The sequence below is a fragment of the Cetorhinus maximus genome, chromosome 2 (genome assembly GCF_964194155.1).
Source record: "Cetorhinus maximus chromosome 2, sCetMax3.hap1.1, whole genome shotgun sequence".
NCBI classification, from domain to species: Eukaryota; Metazoa; Chordata; class Chondrichthyes; order Lamniformes; family Cetorhinidae; genus Cetorhinus; species Cetorhinus maximus.
Window position 1 is genome coordinate 178,134,926 of NC_135880.1, and position 20,483 is coordinate 178,155,408.

The window sequence follows — 20,483 nt, forward strand, 5'->3', positions numbered from 1 at the left end:
CCTGCCCCACACCGCCCTGATCGCCCACCCAGGACTAGTCCAGAGTTGATGTGCAGTCTTGTGTTCTACCTTCCAATGTTTGACAGAAGCATAGTTTGCAATCACCTTTGTCTTGTACCTGCACCCCTCCTAGTGTTCATTCCGCTTAATTCATCTAGTTACACAGTTTATAAAATTGTGCATTCAGAAAATTGGCAAGACTTTTTAATACCTGAACCCTGTTTTTTTTTATTCATTCACGGGGATGTGGGCTTCGCTGGCTGGGCCAGCATTTATTGCCCATCCCTAATTTCCCTTGAGAAGGTGGTGGTGAGCTGCCATTTTGAACCGCTGCAGTCCCTGTGGTGTAGGTGCACCCACAGTGCTTTTGTCCCCTCCCAGTTTTATTTGTCCCTTTCAATGAAACTGGACCTACCTCCTTCCTTTTATCATTCACTCGGTGAGGGGAGTGCTTGCAGCTGAGCTGGCTTCCTCGTCTGCTGCCTGCTCCATGTACAAATGATTGGCTATCCGCTTGGCTTGTCATTTTACCTCAACAGAAACTGCTGGGAACGCTCACAGGGTCAGGCAGCCTCCGCAGTGGGGGTAGAAATTGAGATTATGTTTCAGGCCTGTGTGACCCACTTCCTTGGAGTTGGAAAACGTTAACGGATGTAGCAGGTTTTGAGCTGGCAGAGAGACGGGGCATGGAGTGGGGGGGAGGGAAGGAGGGCACTAAGATTTACTATTCTCTTCCCCACCCCCGTGATCAAGTCTCTCAACCTATAAGCTGCCCCTTACAATTCATCTCTGACCAAGCTTTTGACCACCTGACCTCGTATTTCCTTATGTGGCTCCGAGTCAAGTTCTGTCTGATTATGCTCCTGTGAGCACCTTGGGATGTTTTACTGTGTTAACAGTGCTATATAAATGCAGGTCATAGTTGATCTGTGCTTGGATTTTTCCTCTTGTGATGGCCTGGCTAAGATCAGGAGTTTGCTTTGGGAAATCACAATGCCAGCTGCATGCTTTTCTTCCCCACTCTATTACGGTAACATGAAAAAGCCTCCACTGCCATATTGTGGGAAATCAGCCTACACTCATTCTTAAGGACTCACGTCATATTGTACCTTGTACCAGACTTCCAGAAAGCATTAAGTGTGAAATCACACGGAGCCTTTCAGAGCTTAAAAAAAATATATATCAAGTTTAGAAAATATATGCCTTTGTCCATCTATTTCATCATTAGTAGTTGGTTTGTTTTGAGTAGATGAGATGTATTGGAAAGCAGACAAGTAACACTGAAAGCGTTAGAAACTGTAAGTGAGAGTTGATTAGATGTAATATGTGATAATTAAAGTTAATGTGTTTGAAGTACAAATTACATTTCTGGGCTAAAAGGCGAAATTTTAATTTGATTATTATCAGAGCCACCTTTTTTTGATGCATTTAGTGGAATTTTGTGACACATGTCACATTCTCGATTTAATATCACCTCCTCCTGGTTCGTAAAAATTAAACTGATGTGATTACACGTTTCAGTGCCAAATGATCATCTCACTGCCAGAGATAATACTATTTGGTTGCCAAAAATGAAGAAGGCTGTGACTTTTTAAAAACGTGCTGATAATTTAAGATCAGCACCATTCAGGACAAAGCAGCCCACTTGATCAGCACCCCATCCACCACTTTAGACATTCACTCCCTCCCCGACTGACTTACAGTAGCAGCAGTGTGTACCACCTGCAAGATACACTGCAGAAACTCACCAACGCTCCTTCGACAGCACCTTCCAAACCCACGAACTCCACCACCTAGAAAGACAAGGGCAGCGGACACATGAGGACGCCACCATCCTGACTTGGAAATATATCGGCCATTCCTCCACTGTCGCTGGGTCAAAACCCTGGAACTCCCTCCCTAACAGCACTGTGGGTGTACCCACACCACATGGACTGCAGCGGTTCAAGAAGGTGACTCACCACCACCTTCTCCACAGCTGTTAGGGATGGGCAATAAATGCTGGCCTTACCGGAGATGCCCACATCCCATGAAAGAATTTTTTAAAAATTAAAAATGGAAGGGAGAGATACAGTTTTCCTTGCAGTGCATAGCTTGACTGCTCTGATGTCTGAACATTCAGCAACTTCGTAACCGCACAAGAATGGAGATGAATAAATGTGTTGTCAAGTTGAGAGAGTTCTGTTACAGTAACGTCAATGGTATGTTTCCGTCCTTCATGTTTACACTGCATATAGCAGTTTGGATGCATGCACTGATCAATGGAGCTGGATCAATGGACTCGATACATGGAACTTGCTTTCTTTTAAACAACATATTGGACATAAGAGAGCTTCCTTTTAGGCATTAGCTGTGACTCAGTGGGTGGCGCTCACATCCCTGCATCAGAACATCATGGGCTCAAGCCCTACTCTAAAGACCAGGCCTCAAAGTTCTAGGATTACACTCCCAGCCCAGCACTGAGGGAATGCTACAATTACAGTATAGATTGTTGTTTTCCCTCTTATACTGGTATTCTTGTGAGTGTTCTTTTGTCAGCAATACTCAAGTGCCACACTGTTGGAGGTGCCGCCTTTCAGATGAGACATTAAACCAAGGCCTCGTCTGCCCTCTTGTGTGGATGTGTGAGACTCCATGAGGCTAATCAGTGGGCAGAGGATGTTCTCCCTGGCGTCTTTGCCAATATTTATGCCTCATCATTAAAAATGGATTATCAGGTCATTATCTCATTGCTGTTTGTGGGAGCTTGCTATATGCACAATTTGGTTGTCTCAATCCCTACATTGCAACAGTGACTACACTTCAAAAAAGCATTTCATTGGCTGTAGAGCATTTTGGAATATTTTCAGATTGTGAAAGGCACTATATAAATACAAATTCTTTCTTTAGACAGGAACATTAGGAAACAAGCAGAATAAAAATACCCTTACCTGGCACTCTATTTGTGGGAACTTGCTGTGTGGAAATTGGCCACCATATTTCAGTGACAGCACTTCAAAAGGAAAAAGCTACTTTATTGGCCGTGAAGCTTTCTCCCGGTTGATGAAGTGCATAAAGAACAGGTGCAAGTCAAAAGCAAATTGATAAATAAAAATAAAGAGGAAATTCAAGTAATGTGTCTAATTCAAAGATTATTTTTTGCTAATGGGAGCATAATACTCTAACATGAGCTTCCATAGTCATGCACAGAGGTGCAATCAGATCCAGTGAAAAAATAGAACGAAGTGAACTTTATATCAAGAGAGAAACTAGCTTATATTTCTTGAGTTCAAATAACATTATTTGTGCAAACATACTAATGTTTCGCAGGCTAAATGTGTTATTGCATTAAATCAATATTTTTAAGAAGTTGGACTCCTTTCAGGCAGTCCCTCAGGGCCTACAATGACTTGCTTCCACTCCGGTTTGATGGGTTCTGGGATGGCTGAAAGGTCAATGTGCGATCTGCAGACTCTGTCACATGTGGGGCAGGTGGTGTTTGAAGGGCTGGGTAGATGGGTTGTTTGGAGGTTTGTTTGCTGCCTCCGACATTCTGCATGTTCCCAACGAAGTCTCTCGATGTGCTCAGTGCCTTCCCGATTGAGTCTTGTCCATCTTGATTGTTCACAGCTCAGGGACTCCCATAAGTCGGCACAGATGTTTAGCCTCTGTCCAAGGATGCTTTGAGGACATCCCTAAAATCCCTTAAAGTGTTTCTGCTGTCCTCCTGGGAGTCTCTTGTCGTGCCCAAGTTCAGACTAGAGCAATAACTTTGGAAGTCTGGTAAATGGAACTAATCATACGCACACAAACACATGACAGAACAGTTTGCAAGTTTGGAGCAACCCATTTCACCTTGATTTAGATTTTTCTACTCACATTAACTCGACTACACTTGGGGACAAGACCAGTTCTATAGGGTGAGCTTAAACCCAGTGCAGTAACTCAACTAAATACTTGAAGGAATGTGTGTGTCTGTTGGTGCACAGGTCTGGGGGTGGTGTGCGCTTGTGGGCGTGTGAACATCAGGTTGAGCTTGTAATTACATTGTGCTGTTCACCATTTTCAAACATCTTAAAGTGCTTTACTGCCAAAGGAATACTCTTGACGTGTAGTCACTGTTCTTCTATTCTCCTATTTCAACGTCATTTATCTATTGCAATGTGGAGCAGTAGAGTTATCCTCAGTGTCTTGGCCAATAGTTATCCCTCAAAGAGCAGCTAAAACAGATTATCCGGCTATTATCACATTGCTATTTGTGGGATCTTGCTGTGTGCAAATTAGCTGCTGTGTTTTCTCCAACAGTGACTACACTTCAGAAAACACCCTCATTGGCTGTAAAGCCCTTTTGAGAGGTCCTGGATCTCCCCGGCTCTCCCCCGCTCTCCCTCGCTCTCACCGGCTCTCCCTCCCTCGCTCTCCCCATTCTCTCCTGCTCTCTCCCGTGCTCTCCCCGGCTCTCCCTCCCTCGCTCTCTCCGGCTCTCCCCCGCTCTCACCGGCTCTCCCCCGCTTTCCCTCGCTCTCCCCGGCTCTCCCCGTTCTCTCCTGCTCCCTCCCTTGCTCTCTCCGGCTGTCCCTCGCTCTCTCCGGCTCTCCCTCCCTCGCTCTCACCGGCTCTCCCTCCCTCGCTCTCACTGGCTCTCCCTCCCTCGCTCTCACCGGCTCTCCCTCCCTCGCTCTCTCCGGCTTTCCCTCGCTCTCTCCGGCTTTCCCTCGCTCTCTCCGGCTTTCCCTCGCTCTCTCCGGCTTTCCCTCGCTCTCTCCGGCTTTCCCTCGCTCTCTCCGGCTCTCCCTCCCTCGCTCTCTCCGGCTCTCCCTCCCTCGCTCTCTCCGGCTCTCCCTCCCTCGCTCTCACCGGCTGTCCCTCCCTCGCTCTCACCGGCTGTCCCTCCCTCGCTCTCTCCGGCTCTCCCTCCCTCGCTCTCTCCGGCTCTCCCTCCCTCGCTCTCTCCGGCTCTCCCTCCCTCGCTCTCTCCGGCTCTCCCTCCCTCGCTCTCACTGGCTCTCCCTCCCTCGCTCTCTCCCGCGCTCTCCCACGCTCTCCCTCGCTCTCTCCGGCTCTCCCCCGCTCTCCCTCGCTCTCACCGGCTCTCCCCCGCTCTCCCTCGCTCTCCCTGGCTCTCCCTCCCTCGCTCTCTCCGGCTCTCCCCGTTCTCTCCTGCTCTCTCCCGCGCTCTCCCCTGTGCTCTCTGGCTCCCCTCGCTCTTTTTCTCTGAGCTGTTCTTTCTCTCTTGGCCTCCTTTGGCTCTCTTTATCTACACATGTCTCTTGCCTGCCTTCTAAATGAAACATATTTTTTATTTTAACTCTTTAAAAAGGCATTATTTCTCGTGAAGCACTTGGCAAACACTTTCACTTGCAAGCGATGGAATGATGCCAGTCTCATCAAAATGCATCATTGTGTTGCTGCGTGTGATAAGACCAGCACAAGGCGCTTAACTGTTCTCCCTTTCTGAACAATAAGAGATTTGCCAAAAGGTTTCGTCATGAGGCCAAGTCCTTTTTTCATAATGAATGCATTTTTTTTCACTCAATTCTATCACATCATTTCAAAATGGAAGCAAAGAGTCCATGGCCAGTGAGTGACCTGTAATTTGGGTCAAACTCATTCCATAAGGAGACAAAAGCTTTTTTTATCTCACTGATAGATCGTCAGCATCCAAGAACAACTTGCATTTATATAGCGCCTTTAACATAGTAAAAAAAATCTCCCAAGGCACCTTGCAGAAACGATTATCAAACCAAATTTGACACCAAGCTACGTCAGGAGATGTTAGCACAGCAGCCAAAAGCTTGGTCAAATTGGTAGGTTTTAAGCAGGGCCTTAAAGGAGGAGAGAGAGGTAGAGAAGCAGAAAGGTTTAGGGAGGAAATTCCAGAGTTTACGGCCCAGGCAGCTGTAGGCATGACCGTTGATGGTGGAGAGATGAAAATTGGGGATGTGTAAGAGGCTAGGATTGGAGGAGTGCAATGATCTCAGAGGGTTGTAGGGCTGGAGGAGATTATAGAGATGGAGCAGGCTGAGGCCATGGAGGGATTTCGAAAACACTTTTTATCGTGTAACGCTGCCTGCGATGCTCAGTGATGCTGGAGGCAACCCCTTGACAAAGATGACCAGTTGCCATTACCATGGGCAGCAGTTTGGGAGGCTGGGGCTGAAGCCCTCTTCGGAAGGGACATATTCAGACTATTCTGGTAGCAATTAGTCAGATCTTGCACCTTGGGAAGAGAAGAAAGAACATGCTTTTATATAGTGCCTCTCACCACCTCATGGTGTCCCAAAGAGCTTTACAGCTAATTTTGTGACTACACATTAAAGTGTAGTCACTGTCACGATATAGGAAATGCACTAGGCAATTTGCACATAGGAAGATCCCAAAAAGGTCAATGTGATACTGACCATATAACCTGTGAAGGTGGAGAGATAAATATGGGCCCAGGACACTCAGCAGAACTTGTCACCTCTTTGAAGTAGAGCTATGGGACCTTTTGCATCCACCTGAGAGGGGGACAGAAGAGGACTCGGCATTAACATTTCATCTGAAAGACAGTATCTCCTGACAATGCAGCACCCCCTCCGGACTGAACTGGGGGCATCTGCCTAGATTTCCTGCTCACGTCTCCGGAGTGCGACTTAACTACAACCTTCTATCTCCGAGGTGCGAGTGACACCCGCTGCTAACACCTTATCGAGTACCAATCATGGTGCCTAATATACAAACGAGAAAACATTGCTCTGTGATTTTGTTGCCCTCACAGTGGTAACACTATACAGACTGAATGTAACTGGGTGAATATGATAATGATTCATCTAGAACGAGGACTATATGTCACAGCAAGATATAAAGGTCACAGTTAATGTTGTTATCCTCAGGAGACCATCATCTCTCAAGTACAGCACTGAGTGCTGCACTATCACAGGTGCCATCTTTCTGATGAAACACTAAACTCAGGCCCTGTCTGCCCCCTGTAACAGACCCCATGGCACTATTTTGAACAAGAACAGGGGGAGTTCTCCCCACTGTCCTGACCAACATTTATCCCTCAACCAACATAACTAAAAACAGATTATCCATTGTTATTGCATTGCTGTGCGCGGGAGCTTGCTGTGCACAAATTGGCTGCTGCATTTCCTACATTGCAACAATGACTACACTTCAAAAATACTTCGTTGACTGTGAAGTGCTTTGGAAAGTCCTGAGGTTGTGAAAGGTGCTATATAAATGCAAGTTGTCTTCCTTTTCTTTCAATGTTTGATGTTTCTCCCAAAATCTTAACGCAGCCACCTTTAAGCAGGAGCCCGTTTATGACCAGAGGTTGTGGCCATTGGAAATTTCACTGAGGCATCTTCACAATGATTTTGTGTTCTGGCCCTGAGTTCCAACTCCAAGCCAGTTCTGAAGTGTAGAAAGATATGGGAGGATAGAACACGAATTAGTTGCTGGTTTTCAGCCTGCACTTTAACAAATTCTGATTCTGTTCGATATGGTGAAGAACAGTCATGTTTGCAGTGCAACTAAGCGAAGGAATTGTCGCCTGTTGTGTCATATAAATTTTCTAAGCTTCCGTTTTATATATATAAAGCAATATCGTGCTTTCCACTTTGTATTGTTGTAAAGTGTAACTTCATTGTTGGTTATTCAAGCAAGACCGTCTGCCATGGAATCGTAGACTAATACAGCACAGAAGGAGGCCGTTTGGCCCACTGTGCCTATGCTAGCTCTTTGAAATAGCTACCCAATTCGTCTCGCTTTCCCTGCTCTTTCCTCATACCCCTGCAAATTTTACCTTTTCGAGTTTGTATCCAGTTCCTTTGTGAAAGTTAGTATCAAATCTGTTTCCAGCATTCTTTCAGGCAATTGTACTCTGTTAAATTGATATTGGCAGCGGTATGCCGCTAAATTAAGAAAGGGAAAAGTACAAGGACGTGGGGAAAAAGCCGGGGAGTGACGCTAACTAGATTGCTTTTCAGAAGCAGAGACTCAGTGGGACAAAAGGACTTTCTCTGTGTAGTATAGAATACTACAATTTCAACTCCAAGCCAACAAACCTTGCCCCAAAGCAACAGAGCCTACCCTTCCTCCAAGTGTGACCAGAATGAGATCTGGAAGAATTGTCAAGCCTCCAGACCGTCTAAATTTATAAAGTCAGAGACTTTGAGGAGGGAGAAGGGGTAGCACATAAAGAAAGCTTGTACTGTAAATACATTGGGTAAAGACTTTTGGCAGGGGGTGGGAGGGGGGGGTGGGGTGTAGTATAAGGGTGTTCGGCATAGCAAGGGTTAATGTGGAACTGGAGAACAGTATTGCCCACAGTCTGATGTAGAGCGATATATGACAGTAGACAGCAGACAGAGTTGTATGGAGAGACTTGAATAGAAGTCAGCATGACGTTAACTCCTAGTCCGGGCTATGTTTTATGCATATGTAAGTAGTTGTGTGTTAGCAATAAACACTACTGTTCAACCTTACAAGTCTCTGAACCTCTTCGCGAGATCTACTGAACAAACCCTTACAACACTCTAATGTACTATTCTAAGAACCAGCATTTATTGAGCTCCTCATTACACCTTGAGGATGCCCCAAAGTGCTTGACAACTGTGTGAAGAATATAAGAATTTGGAGCAGGAGAAGGCCATTTCTCGAGCCTATCCTGCCAGTCAGTACAATCATGGCTGACCTTCGACCTAAACTCCACTTGCCCGCTTGCTCCCCGTATCCTTTAATTCCCTGAGAGTCCAAAAATCTACTAATCTCTGTCTTGAATATATACAATGACTGAGCTTCCGCAATCCTCTGGGGTAGAGAATTATAAAGATTCACAACCCCCTGATGGAAGAAAGCTCTCCCCATCTCAGTCCTAAGTGGCTGACCCCTTATTCTGAGAGTCTGCCTCTTAGCTCTGGACTCCCCAGTCAGGGAAGTCATCCCCAGTCATCCTCCCAACATCTACCACATCAAGCCCTTGAAGGATTTTATACAATTTGATGAGATCTCTGTCACTTATTTTAAGTATCTCGGAGCAATGCAGAGATGACATGACATTAGCTTCTATGTGGGTAACAGCTTTTATTCACAATGCTTTAAAAATGTCTACTCCATGCTTCAGCTCTGGCTTTGTTTACTTTTCTCTGAGTCCACAACCAGGCTTAACTAATCAATCTCAATGAGCATCAATAACAAACAGACTGTGTTATGATCTCAGCTGATGTTATAAGTCAGATCCCAGGGTGGAACCTGGCTTGATAGATCCTAACTTTTTTATTTTTTGTTTAGAAATTTGAAGGGCGGCTACTGATAAGAGTCACATGAGTCAGCTGATGAACTTTTAACAAAAGAATAAAACGTTTAGTAAACAAGAAAAGATGAACTATATTACAATACTCAGTCCACAACTATACCTTTGCAGATACATACAGATTTGTAAGGATAACACATGCTACAAAAGCTATCTTATACTCTCATTTTCACAGTAAGTACACAGTCCATGTAAACCACTAGGAGACCTGTGGTCAGGCACACCACACTCTGAAACCAAGTGGCCGATGCAACCCCAAACAGATGCTTTGGATCTCTCGTCAACTTCCCCCAGATGCTTGTCACACTGCAAGCCAATCGGTCTCACTGAACTCCGACTTTTCACATGAGGGTTTCTAATCTACACTTTCAAAGAACTTGCTTTGGAATCTTCCCTCAAACAACGTTTTCTCTTGGTTGCCTTCTACAAGGATCCACCTCCAAGGTTTCGAACTCTCCTTCCGATGCTCCCCTCCCCCGGATCGCCACGTGCATTCAGGCTTTGCCTTCCAAGCACACACACTCAGATACCCGGCCGTGCCAACAGAACACCACTGCTTCACATGCCCATAGTAAGGTGTCACCAACCTTTGGCTGTCTCCTCAAATCTTCTGGCTTCTTGCAAGCCTATTTTGCTCTAAGTCTGCATCCTGCAGCTTTCTCCCTTTAAGCTTGGAGCCTTCCTCTGCTCTTCATTATTAACGTTACTTAACAGGACCTTTTCCAGATTCCTGTTCTTTTCCTTTGACTAGAAGCTCTTCTTGGGACCCCTTCTTTCTGTCTCACCCCTTGGCTTTGGGACTTTTTGGTTCTTTTGGGAAATCTGCTCTCTGTAGTTCCCTCTGTTGTGTCCTAACTTCTCCTGGTTTCAACTGAACTAAAAAACTGCTGCTCTGCTTCCCCTGGTGTCTGTGGGCTCCCTCTTCTAGGCAACAGACCAATTTTTCTGCCTCAAGAGTCAATAAAACCTCATTAAAAATGCAGGTACACACAAACTCTCAGACTTGTAGGCAACTTTTAAAATGAAATTAAAACTTAAGTTCCCCCTTTCTTAACACCAATACAGAAACACAAATTAAACTTAAATTTAAAAGCTAAAACTAATTCCTAACATCCATAAATACAAATAACTTACTTAAACTACCTTTAGTTCCTAACAACTGACATAATCAAACACGGGACGATTGAACCATTGAACACTACAATCACTTCTCATTCTTCTAAGCTCCAGGGTGCTTCAGAAGTACTTCATTGGCTTTGGGATGTGCTGAGGATGTGAAATGTGCTAAATGAATTAAATATACAATTACAGTAAGACTTTCAGTCTCAAACAAATGGATTACTTTTTTGTGCACAGGAAGTCTCCAAAAACAATTGAATGAACAACCACATAATCTGTTTTGGAAACATTAGCTGAAGGCGCAATGTCAGTAGGAGGTCACCATGAGAATTCCTTGCCATGGAATCTTGTGCGCTCACCAGATGACTTTGGTTTAATGTCTCACCTAATAGATAGCACCTTTCGTCAGTACACGGCTCCTTCAGTGAACTGTTGGCCCAAATCTGCAGCCGGGCTTCAATTCTCAATGTTCTGACATGGGCCAAGGTGCTATCAACTGAGCCAGGCTGGCTCTTTTAGATTAAGGCTATACTCAATCCAGTCTGAAAATGACCAAATATGGAAATGCCATCAGCTTGTTTTAGTAATAGAACAGTAAATCAGTAATCCAAAGTGACTTTGGAATGCGCTGTCTGAAAGGGTGCCTATCCTCGAACCCCCTTATTTGTCTCACTGTCATGTCTCATCTGATAATGTTCCTATGAAGAGTCCTGCGACACTTTGACGACGTTGTAGGTGCTATATAAATGCGAGTTGTCGCAGTTATTCCGTTTTTGTGACACGAGTTTACTTTTGTCCTCCCAGATGTCATGGCGGCCTCTGTATCGCAGCTCAAAGTTCCGTCACGTGTATGGCAAGCCCGCCACAAAGGAGAAATGCTACGATGGGATCCCCATCACCAAGAGCGTTCAAGACAACTATTTCTGTTCTGTCAACCCAAAGTTCATCGCTGTTGTGACTGAGTGCGCAGGAGGTGGGGCTTTCTACGTCATACCCATTGGCCAGGTATGAACTTCGACCTTTTGACCTGAAAATGAAAGGCAAGCTTATGGTTGATTAATCGCTGATTGTTTTAACACTCCAGTTCCAGTAAGCATTGCTGTTTCTCTCACTTGCCATCCTGTCTCTCCATTATTTTCTTAAGTGATCTCTTTTCTACATTAGATGAACTCTTGTATTCGCAAAAAGAAAATATAGTCAGTAGTCCATAAAGTCGAGGGGAAGACACCACTATTCGGCTTTCTACAGCTTCTTTTGTTATGTTATATCAACGTTGAATCTAGGGCAGAGAAACAGGTCATTCAGCCCAACTGGTCCATGCCAGTGTCCACACAAGCTCCCTCCCACTCCACCTCTCTCACCTCATCAACCTATCCTTCTATCCATCTATTCCTTTCTCCCTCATATATTTATCCAGCTTCCCCTTAAATGAATCTGTACTGTTTGCCTCAATTACTCCCTGTGGTAGCAAGTTCCACATCATCAGCGCTCTGGGTAAACAAGTATTTTCTGAATTTCCTATTGGATTTATTAGGTTTTTTTATTCACATGGCTGGCAAAGCAGTTATAGTTCCACCTCGAGGTTAACAATCCATTCAATGGCTTCAGCTGATGCAGTGTGATTGGTTGTGATGCCACCAGGAATGGATCTCTCGGGGCAGGAGTTCAGTAAGTGGCCAATGGTCTGACTTGGATGGCCGCAGTCACAATTTGAGATGTTCCTCATGTACCAAGCTCCAAGTTCCACTTGTGGAGAAAGCAGCCACATCTGCCCTGACCCACCCTCAAGGGCTGAGAGTTTTCCAGGTTTTCCATAGAAGTTTGAAACCTGGGACTTCAATCGGATCATCTACCAGGTTGCGGTTGGTGATGTTTGCAGTCAACCGGGAGTTGAGCCATCGAGAGGTGAGGCTGTTAGCAGTTTGTACGGGTGTGGAGTGTCTACCAGTAGGGACTCCAGGATATCAGACAAGTCTGTGGGGGTTTTTATTGAGGTCCAGTGTCAGTGGGAGTGCTTCATTAGCTGTCAGTTGGTGGTGTCCTTTGAGGAGGAGATTTTCCTTGCGGACGTCAATATGTGCTTCCTGTGCCACTTAAGCTGTGTTGGTCTCAATAAGATTTATTTTTGTGATAAAAGCAAAATATTGCAGGTACTGGAAATCTGAAATAAAAACAGAAAATGCTGGAAAAACTCCGCAGGTCTGGCAGCATCTGTGGAGAGAGAAACAGAGTTAACGTTTCGAGTCCATATGAATCTTCCTGCGGCCTTGAAAGATTTATTAGTGGCTATCTTTGTATTTAGGAGGTCTTGTAGCGCAATGGGTGGCGTCCCTGCCTCTGAGCCAGAAACTCCGGGTTCAAGTCCCACCTCAGGACTTGATGGCTGAGGAAGGTGTATTCATAATTTGGCCAAACAGGCCAAATTGATATCCTGCAAGTTCTTCCAACACACACCAATGGCAGGCGGTAAGAGTGGGAAAGATTCCTAGTAGCCATGTAATGGAAAGGAAGTTTGGAGCCTCTATCATCACTATCCATAGCTCCAGACTGCATCATGCGTGGAAAAGTATATGTTGCCACAACAGCTTGGAATCCCTGATGAACTGTAACACACCATCGCCATCTTCTATTTACGGACTTTAGTTTTGGTCTCCTCATACATCTTCTCCACGTCTACCCTATAAAGCCTTCTCATTATTTTAAAGGTGTGTAACAGGTCAGCCCTTCACTTTCTTTTTCCTTGTCTCTAATCCTTTCGAGTTGCGGCTTTAGTGAAATTAATAATCAGCATGACTGCAACTACTGCTGATGCACATCAATCTGGATGTGTCTTCCACAGCCTCGAGCTAAAGGTATCAGCTGAAACTTTGATGGGCAGCCATACGTCTTGTGTCGTAAGTGGAGGAGATGAGGGAGTGAAATAGGTCTTTGAAAGTAGTGTGAATGGACTCAAAGCCGGATTTCCGCATACTCCGAATTGTAGCAGAAAAATAAATTGGACGTGCAATTTGTCCACAAAGGATTGAAGATTTTCTTTCTGCATCAAAATTTTGACAATCACCTCACTGATGTCCAAGTGGCAATACTGAAACAACACAGGAGTAGGTGAGGTGAGAAAAACAGCATAGATACCTTTAAGGGAAGCTAGTTGAGCCCAGTTGGATCAAATGGCCCCTTTCTATGCTGTAACTTCTATGTAACACACACACCTGACTGCGATAGAGAAACCTCTTGCAGGTTAAATTTGCAATGGGATTATAAACACCGGGGGCTGGGGAAATAATGAGCAGGGCCTGAGAGTGTGTTAGAGGCAGATTTCCAGCGTGGCTCCCAAAAAAGAATTGAATAGTTATCTAAAGAGCAAAAAATTGTTGGGCGATGGGGAAAAAGTGGGAGAGTTGCTTTTGCATGACATGATGGGCTGAATGACCTCCTTCTGTTCTGTAACCATTCAATATTTCTATAATTCTGTATTATGTTGGGGTGTCTTAGAAGTCTTAATGATTTTTTTCTCTTTCCCTTATAGTAATAAGGAGACTCTTCTTATTTTGTATTCCAGTACAAAAATATCAAAGCATTCTTTTCATGATTTACTTAGTTTAAAAAAAATTACATTGTTAGGTTTAAAATAAAGGGCTCAATGTCTATGTTTAAAATAAGAGTTAATGGGGAAATGTGCAAATGCTGTAACCAACACACTGCAAGTAGCATTGAGGAAATGGAAATCATTCATTAGGAGATGATTGATTTGAATTGAAACCTTTGTTTTCATTCCACGTTCTGTTTCATATTGTGCTTTTATTTTAATGGCTGGACATCCGAGTCTTAACTGAGGGTTGAATCTCTAGATTTTCTGCAGACAATTAATTGCAACCTTCTGGTTGCTCACATGAAATTGGTCCTGATGGTATTTCCGCAGATATAGAGATAGACACTGGGCGCCCACAGGATGGAGTGAGTTGGGGAATGGATCTTAACAACTCATGAAGTTCTGACGGAAAAGCAAAATACTGCGGATGCTGGAAATCTGAAATAAAAACAGAAAATGCGGAAAAACTCAGAGGGTCAGGCAGCATCTGTGTGGAGAGATGAGAGGGGGAAGGGGTGAACATTTTGGAGGAGTCTCCCCAGAGTCTCTTCCCTCCCTCCGCTCCCCCCCACCATGCCCAGCAACAACCCACGTCGCTAAATCACATAGCTCACCAGCCAACCTTCTCGAGGGCAATTAGGCAATAAAAAATGCTGGCCTAGCCAGCAACATCCACGTCCTGTGAAATAATTAATTAAACTGTCGTGCATGGCGTGGGTCTCCCCCCTGCTACAGGTAAAATTCCATTGGTAGCAGGATGAAGCCCTTAAGTGTCCATGAATTGGCACTTAAGGGCCTCAATAGGCCCAAGGGCAGGCAGGCTGTCCAACATCCCCCCCTACCCACCACCCTTGCCCCTCCCCCCCCAACCATAAAAGGTCAGGGGTGAGGCAGGTAGGCAGCGGGAAGGCCACCTATTGAATTTTATGTGCTCACCCCTCCCACCAACCCCGACCTTCAAACCTGCTGGCAGGGGAGATAAAATCCAGCTGATTAACCTTGTTCCTCTCTCCACAGGTGCTGCCTGACCTGCTGAGTATTTCCAGCACTTTGTTTCTAATTCTTAAATTCTGACACGCTCTTCAGCGCACAAAGATCTGCTCAGCCTCTTGAGTGGAAACTCTGCCTCTGCAGGTTAGAGTCGCCGATGGGGGAATTCTAGTACAATCAGCAAAGGAAGGGGTAAGAGGAGCTTCCCTCAATATCGAGGCAGCGCTCGACTGAGTATGACGTGATGGAGCCTGAGTAAAGCCCGAGTCCGTGGGTCAAAGGCAATAACTTCCAGTGGCTTTTAGTGGTAACATTCCTGTTTCTGAGTCACAAAGTCATGTGTTCAAGTGTCACTGCAGTAACATTAGCACTACGTTTTAGCTGACAGTCCCTGTGCATTACTGAGGGAATGTCACACTGCCGGCAGTGCCGTCCTTTGGATGAGACACAAAACTAAGGCCGCGTCTCCCCCCCCACCCACCCCCAACTTAGGTGGACATGAGAGGCAGCATTATTTCAAAGTGGAGCAGGGGAGTTCTCCCGGGTGCCCTGAACAATACTTATCCCTCAAACAATACCTCCAAAAAATGGTCTGATCATTACCTTGCGGTACACAAATTGGCTGCTCTGTGACAACAGTGACCACACTTCAGTAATGCATTGTCTGTAAAGCACTTTGGGATGTCCTGAGGTTGTGAAAGACACTTTGCAAATGCAAGTCTTTTGTTCTACCTTAGTCTGGTGTTATGTTTATACTTTAGAAACTCGTTTCCTTTGTTAATGCCCCAGTGCAGCTCATGAGCCTGATGTAAACATCAGAAATAGAAGCAAATTGCCTAATTACTGTGTAATTTTTTTGGCATCAATGGGAAGAGAACTTTATAATCTGGATTAGAGAGAACCTTCCATTGGCCCTATATTAAATTGTTTGTTTTAATAAAAGCATTTTAGCCTGTCATTATTGGAGGTTGTGGGCAAGTCACTACATGAAATCCTACTGCTGAATGCCCTGAAGCTTCCCTTAATGTTTCATAACCAATTTATTTCTGCCTTTTTATCTATCTTTCCAGGTAATGACACATGGTAACCTTGTTGGGGTGGTTTGACTTGACCATTTATTGTCCCCCTCTACTTTGCAGGGTTTTGAATGGCAAATATTTTAACCTAGATATTCTGTTAATAGACAGGAAAAATAGATCCGCTTCAGCCAAAAGTCTGTGGTCACAGAGGAAATGTGCTGGACATCAAATGGAGTCCATTTGACGACTACATCATTGCTTCTAGCTCTGAAGATAGCACAGTAAGCCACCATTTTCTCAAATTTCCATCTATTTCTGCCTGCCAGGGAAAGGTAACCAATACAATTGACAGTGGGGCCATTCTTGATTTTGTTTTACTTGGACTTCCAGAAGGCTCTTTAACAAGGTTCCACATAAAAGTCTTACTAAAGCGAAACCCACATTTAGAATGTGAGATGTTACATGCATTGACAGGAGTGTGGAGAAAAGAAGCAAGAAGTATGAAGAGGATTGAGGAAAGATTGGAACAGCATAAACCTTACAGACTATAAAGGAGATGTTAAGGGGCAATGTTATTGAGATAACGTCATCTGTCTCTACACCAGCCCAGCTCATCTGCTACTAAACCCCTCGTCCACGCTTTAGTTATCTCTAGACTTGACTATTCCAATGCTCCCCAGCCTACTTCAACTTATCTAAAATTCTGCTGCCTGAATCCATCTAGGCATCAAGTCCATCACCCCAGTGCACATGGATCTATATTGGCTCTTGTTCTGGCAATTCCTCGATTTTAAAATTCTCAACCTTGTTTTTAAACCCCTTTATGGCCTCGCCCTTCTCTGTCTCTATAACCTGAACCAGCCTTACAGCCTTGGGGAAATCATGTTTGACGAATCGGATGAAGTTTCTTTGAAGTTTAAGTAGCAGGGTAGATACAGGGGAAGTAGTGGATCTAGTGTATTTGTGTTTCTAAAAAGCATTTGATAAGGTGCGACATAAGAGGCTTTTTCATGAAATTGGAGATCTCGGGCAGTATCTTATGCTTTCCCCTCCCCCGCAGTGAGTTTGGTGACATTTAATTGAGCAGGAGGGTGATGGCCACCTTCTCACCTCCACCTTGATTAAGTTCATGGAGGGAAGGCCAGAGGACGGCCTCCCACCCCAATGCCAATTGAGACCCTTAAGGGACAATTAATTTTTTTTATTTATTCATGGGATGTGGGCATTGCTGGCTATGCCAGGATTTATCGCCCATCCCTAGTTGCCCCAAAGGGCATTTTTAAGAGTCAACCACATGCCTGTGGGCCTGGAGTCACATGGAGACCAGGTAAGGATGGCAGCTTTCCTTCCTTAAAGGACATTGGTGAACCAGATGGGTCTTTACAACAATCAGCAATGGTTTTGTGGCCACCTTCAGACTTTTAAGTCCAAATTTTTTTAAATTGAATTCAAATTTCACCATATGCTGTGGTGGGATTCAAACCCGGGTCCCCAGAGCATTACCCTTGATCTCTGTTTTAGTGGTAGCCTGTAATTAGTAGGGCACCACAAGGATCAGTGCTTGAGCCTCAGCTATTTATACTTGATGACTTAACTGAGGAGTCCAATGTACAATATTGAACTTTGCTGACAGAACAAAGCTAAATGGGAAAGTAAGCTGTGAGGAGGACACAAAGAGGCTGTGAAGGGAAATAGACAGGTAAGTGAGTAAGTAAGAATGTGGCAGTAATATGAAGTTATCCACTTCGGTAGGAAAAATGGAAAAGCACAATATATTTTAAAAGGTAATGGAAAGAGGGATGTTGGCGTTCAGAGGGAGTTGGGTGTCCTTGTGCATGAATCACAAAATTAACATGCAGGCACAGCAACCGATTAGGAAAGCAAATTATATGTTAGCCTTTATTACACATGGAATTGAAGTGTATGAGTAAAGAAGTCTTACTACAACTACAATGGACCTTGATGAGACCACACCTGGAGTACCGTGTACAGTTTGGTCTCCTTACCTAAGGAAGGACATACTTGCTCTAGAACAGGGGTGGGTAGCCTTTCTCTTATCGGGCCATTCACACATAGACAAAATCAATCACAGGCCACACACGCATAAAAATCAACCTAAGTTAGTGAACACAGAAATGTTCAACTCACCCGCTGTCTTAATGCGATGGCTGAATTTGAATATTATATTGTTAAATATTATTATAGTAATTTAGCTGATGCTTTTATCCAAAGCAAACTTGTAACGATGATGATAAATGATATTTTGAAGGAGCTATTGTCATAGGTCGATATTTTTTAGAAATTTAGCTGCGGGCTGGGTAAAATTGAGCAATGGATCGGATCCAGCCCACTGACTGTAGGTTCCCCATCCCTGCCCTATAGGAGTGCAATGAAGGTTCACTCGACTGGTTTCTGGGATGAGGGGATTGTCCTTTGAGGAGAGATCGAGTAGACTGAGCCTACATTCTCTGGAGACAAAGGTTCCCTGGAGTTTAGAAGAATGAGAGATAATCTAATTGAAATATAAACTTCTCAAAAGGTTTGACAGGGTAGATCTGGGAGGATGTTTCTTCTGGGGAGTGTGGAACTAGGGTTTTTTTAATTCGTTCATGGGATGCAGGCGTCGCTGGCTAGGCCAGCATTTATTGCCCATCCCTGATTGCCCTTGTTCAGAGGGCATTTGAGAGTCAACCACATCGCTGTGGATCTGGAGTCACATGTAGGCCAGACCAGGTAAGGATGGCAGATTTCCTTCCCTGAAGAACATTAGTGAACCAGATGGGTTTTTACAAAAGTCAGCAATGGTTTCGTGGTCATCATCAGACTTTTAGTTCCAGGCTTTTTATTGAATTCAATTTTCACCGTCTGCCCTGGTGGGAATCAAACCCGGGTCCCCAGAGCATTCCCCTGGGTCTCTGGAATACTAGTCCAGTGACAATGCCACCACCTCCCCTGTAGTCTGAGTAAGCAGTCAGCCATTTCCGACTGAGATGAGGAGATATCTTTTCATTTGTCATGTTGCGAATCTTTGAAGTTCTCCACCCCAAAGAGCTGTGGGCGCTCAGTTGTTCAAGATGCTCAAACCAGAGATTAATAGGCTATTGGACAGTAAGGGGATTAAGAGATATGGGAATTGGGTGGACAAGTGAGATTGAGGTGGAAGATCAGCCATTTTATTGAATAGCAGAACAGGTTCAAATGGCCGAATGGCCTCCTCCTGCTCCTACATCTTACATTCTTATGTTGTAACCTTGAGATCTGTGTTCCTCCAATTTTGGCCTCTTGCGCATCTTCAATTTTCATTTCTCCATCATCAACTATTTGGCAAAACCCCAGTTGGCCTCCTTGAATTGGCCTTAATTAAGCCACTAGCTGAGCTGTGTGGGCCCTCCACTGTGTGTAAACAGTAAGCCCTCCTATCCTACCTCCACAAAAATAACCTGCAGGTGGGATGGAGTCGGGAAACCGGCAGGCTGGCTGACATGGCTATTTTTAGCTCCCGCTTCCCACAGACCCTGGGCCCAGCTGGACCTGAAAACCCTGTTCATGTGTGTCTGCCATCTCCACTGACCTGTTGATGACCCCCTGAAGTCAGCTACTAACCTATTCACCATTTAATAAGTTGTCGCGTTTTGTATCATCCGCAAACTTTGAAATTCTAGTCCTCCATATCCGCAGCCTTACCAAAGTCCAGGTCACTTATAGGTCACAAGGAAAGCAATGGTCTAATGTCCACTCCAGGGGAAAACTAGTCGCAGTGATGGTGACCATTTGTAAAAACCTATCTGCTTCATTTATGCCCTTTAGGGAAGGAATCTGCCATCCTAATCCGGTCTGGCCTACATGTGATCCCAGGCCCATAGCAATGCGATAGACTCGAAACTGTTCTCGAGGGTAATTAGGGATGGGCAACAAATGCTGGCCATGCCAGCAATGCCCACATCTCATGAATGAAAAAAATAATACCACCCTCCTTTTAATACCAGGTGCTCCTTTTTTCCGGGTAAGTCAGTTATGTGAACCTTTATAAAATGCCTTTTGATGTACAACATCTTCTGCACTACCACCATCAATCCTCACTGTTACTTCATCAAAGAACTCTGCTCAGTTAGACACCATTTGCCCTTAACTGGTCTTCAGTGTCCGACCCTTATTAATCCATTCTTCGTCAGCCGGTCACCGAAAGTTGCCTTACCGTTTGTGCATAAATGATGGTGAGCACCAGTAGCCTCTCTGTTGCTGTGACTATATTAGGGGGACAGTAGAGGAGTGGTAATATTACTCAATTAGTAATCCAGAGGGTGCGCATTAACGCTCTCGGAACATGAGTACAAATCCCACCGTGGCAGCTTGTGGGTGGGGAGGGGTTAAATTCAATTAATAAATAAATCTGGATTAAAGTTTTAGTAATGGTGACCGTGGAACTACCTTTTGTTGCTTAAAACCCCATCTGGCTCACCAACGCCCTTTAGGGAAGGAAATCTGCCGT

At 44.7% G+C, this 20,483-nt stretch overlaps 1 protein-coding gene across 4 annotated transcripts in view; it reads left to right on the forward strand.

Annotated features, from left to right (window-relative positions):
- The window catches only part of LOC144667940 (coronin-2A-like), a 164,832-nt gene that overhangs the window by 116,186 nt on the left and 28,163 nt on the right, over window positions 1-20,483 (forward strand). For all 4 annotated transcript variants that reach the window (XM_078529568.1, XM_078529587.1, XM_078529578.1 and 1 more), the window contains 2 exons: window positions 11,201-11,401; window positions 16,159-16,275. In XM_078529568.1, coding sequence (XP_078385694.1) covers window positions 11,201-11,401; window positions 16,159-16,275 — 318 coding nt within the window. The remainder of the gene's footprint in view (window positions 1-11,200; window positions 11,402-16,158; window positions 16,276-20,483) is intronic.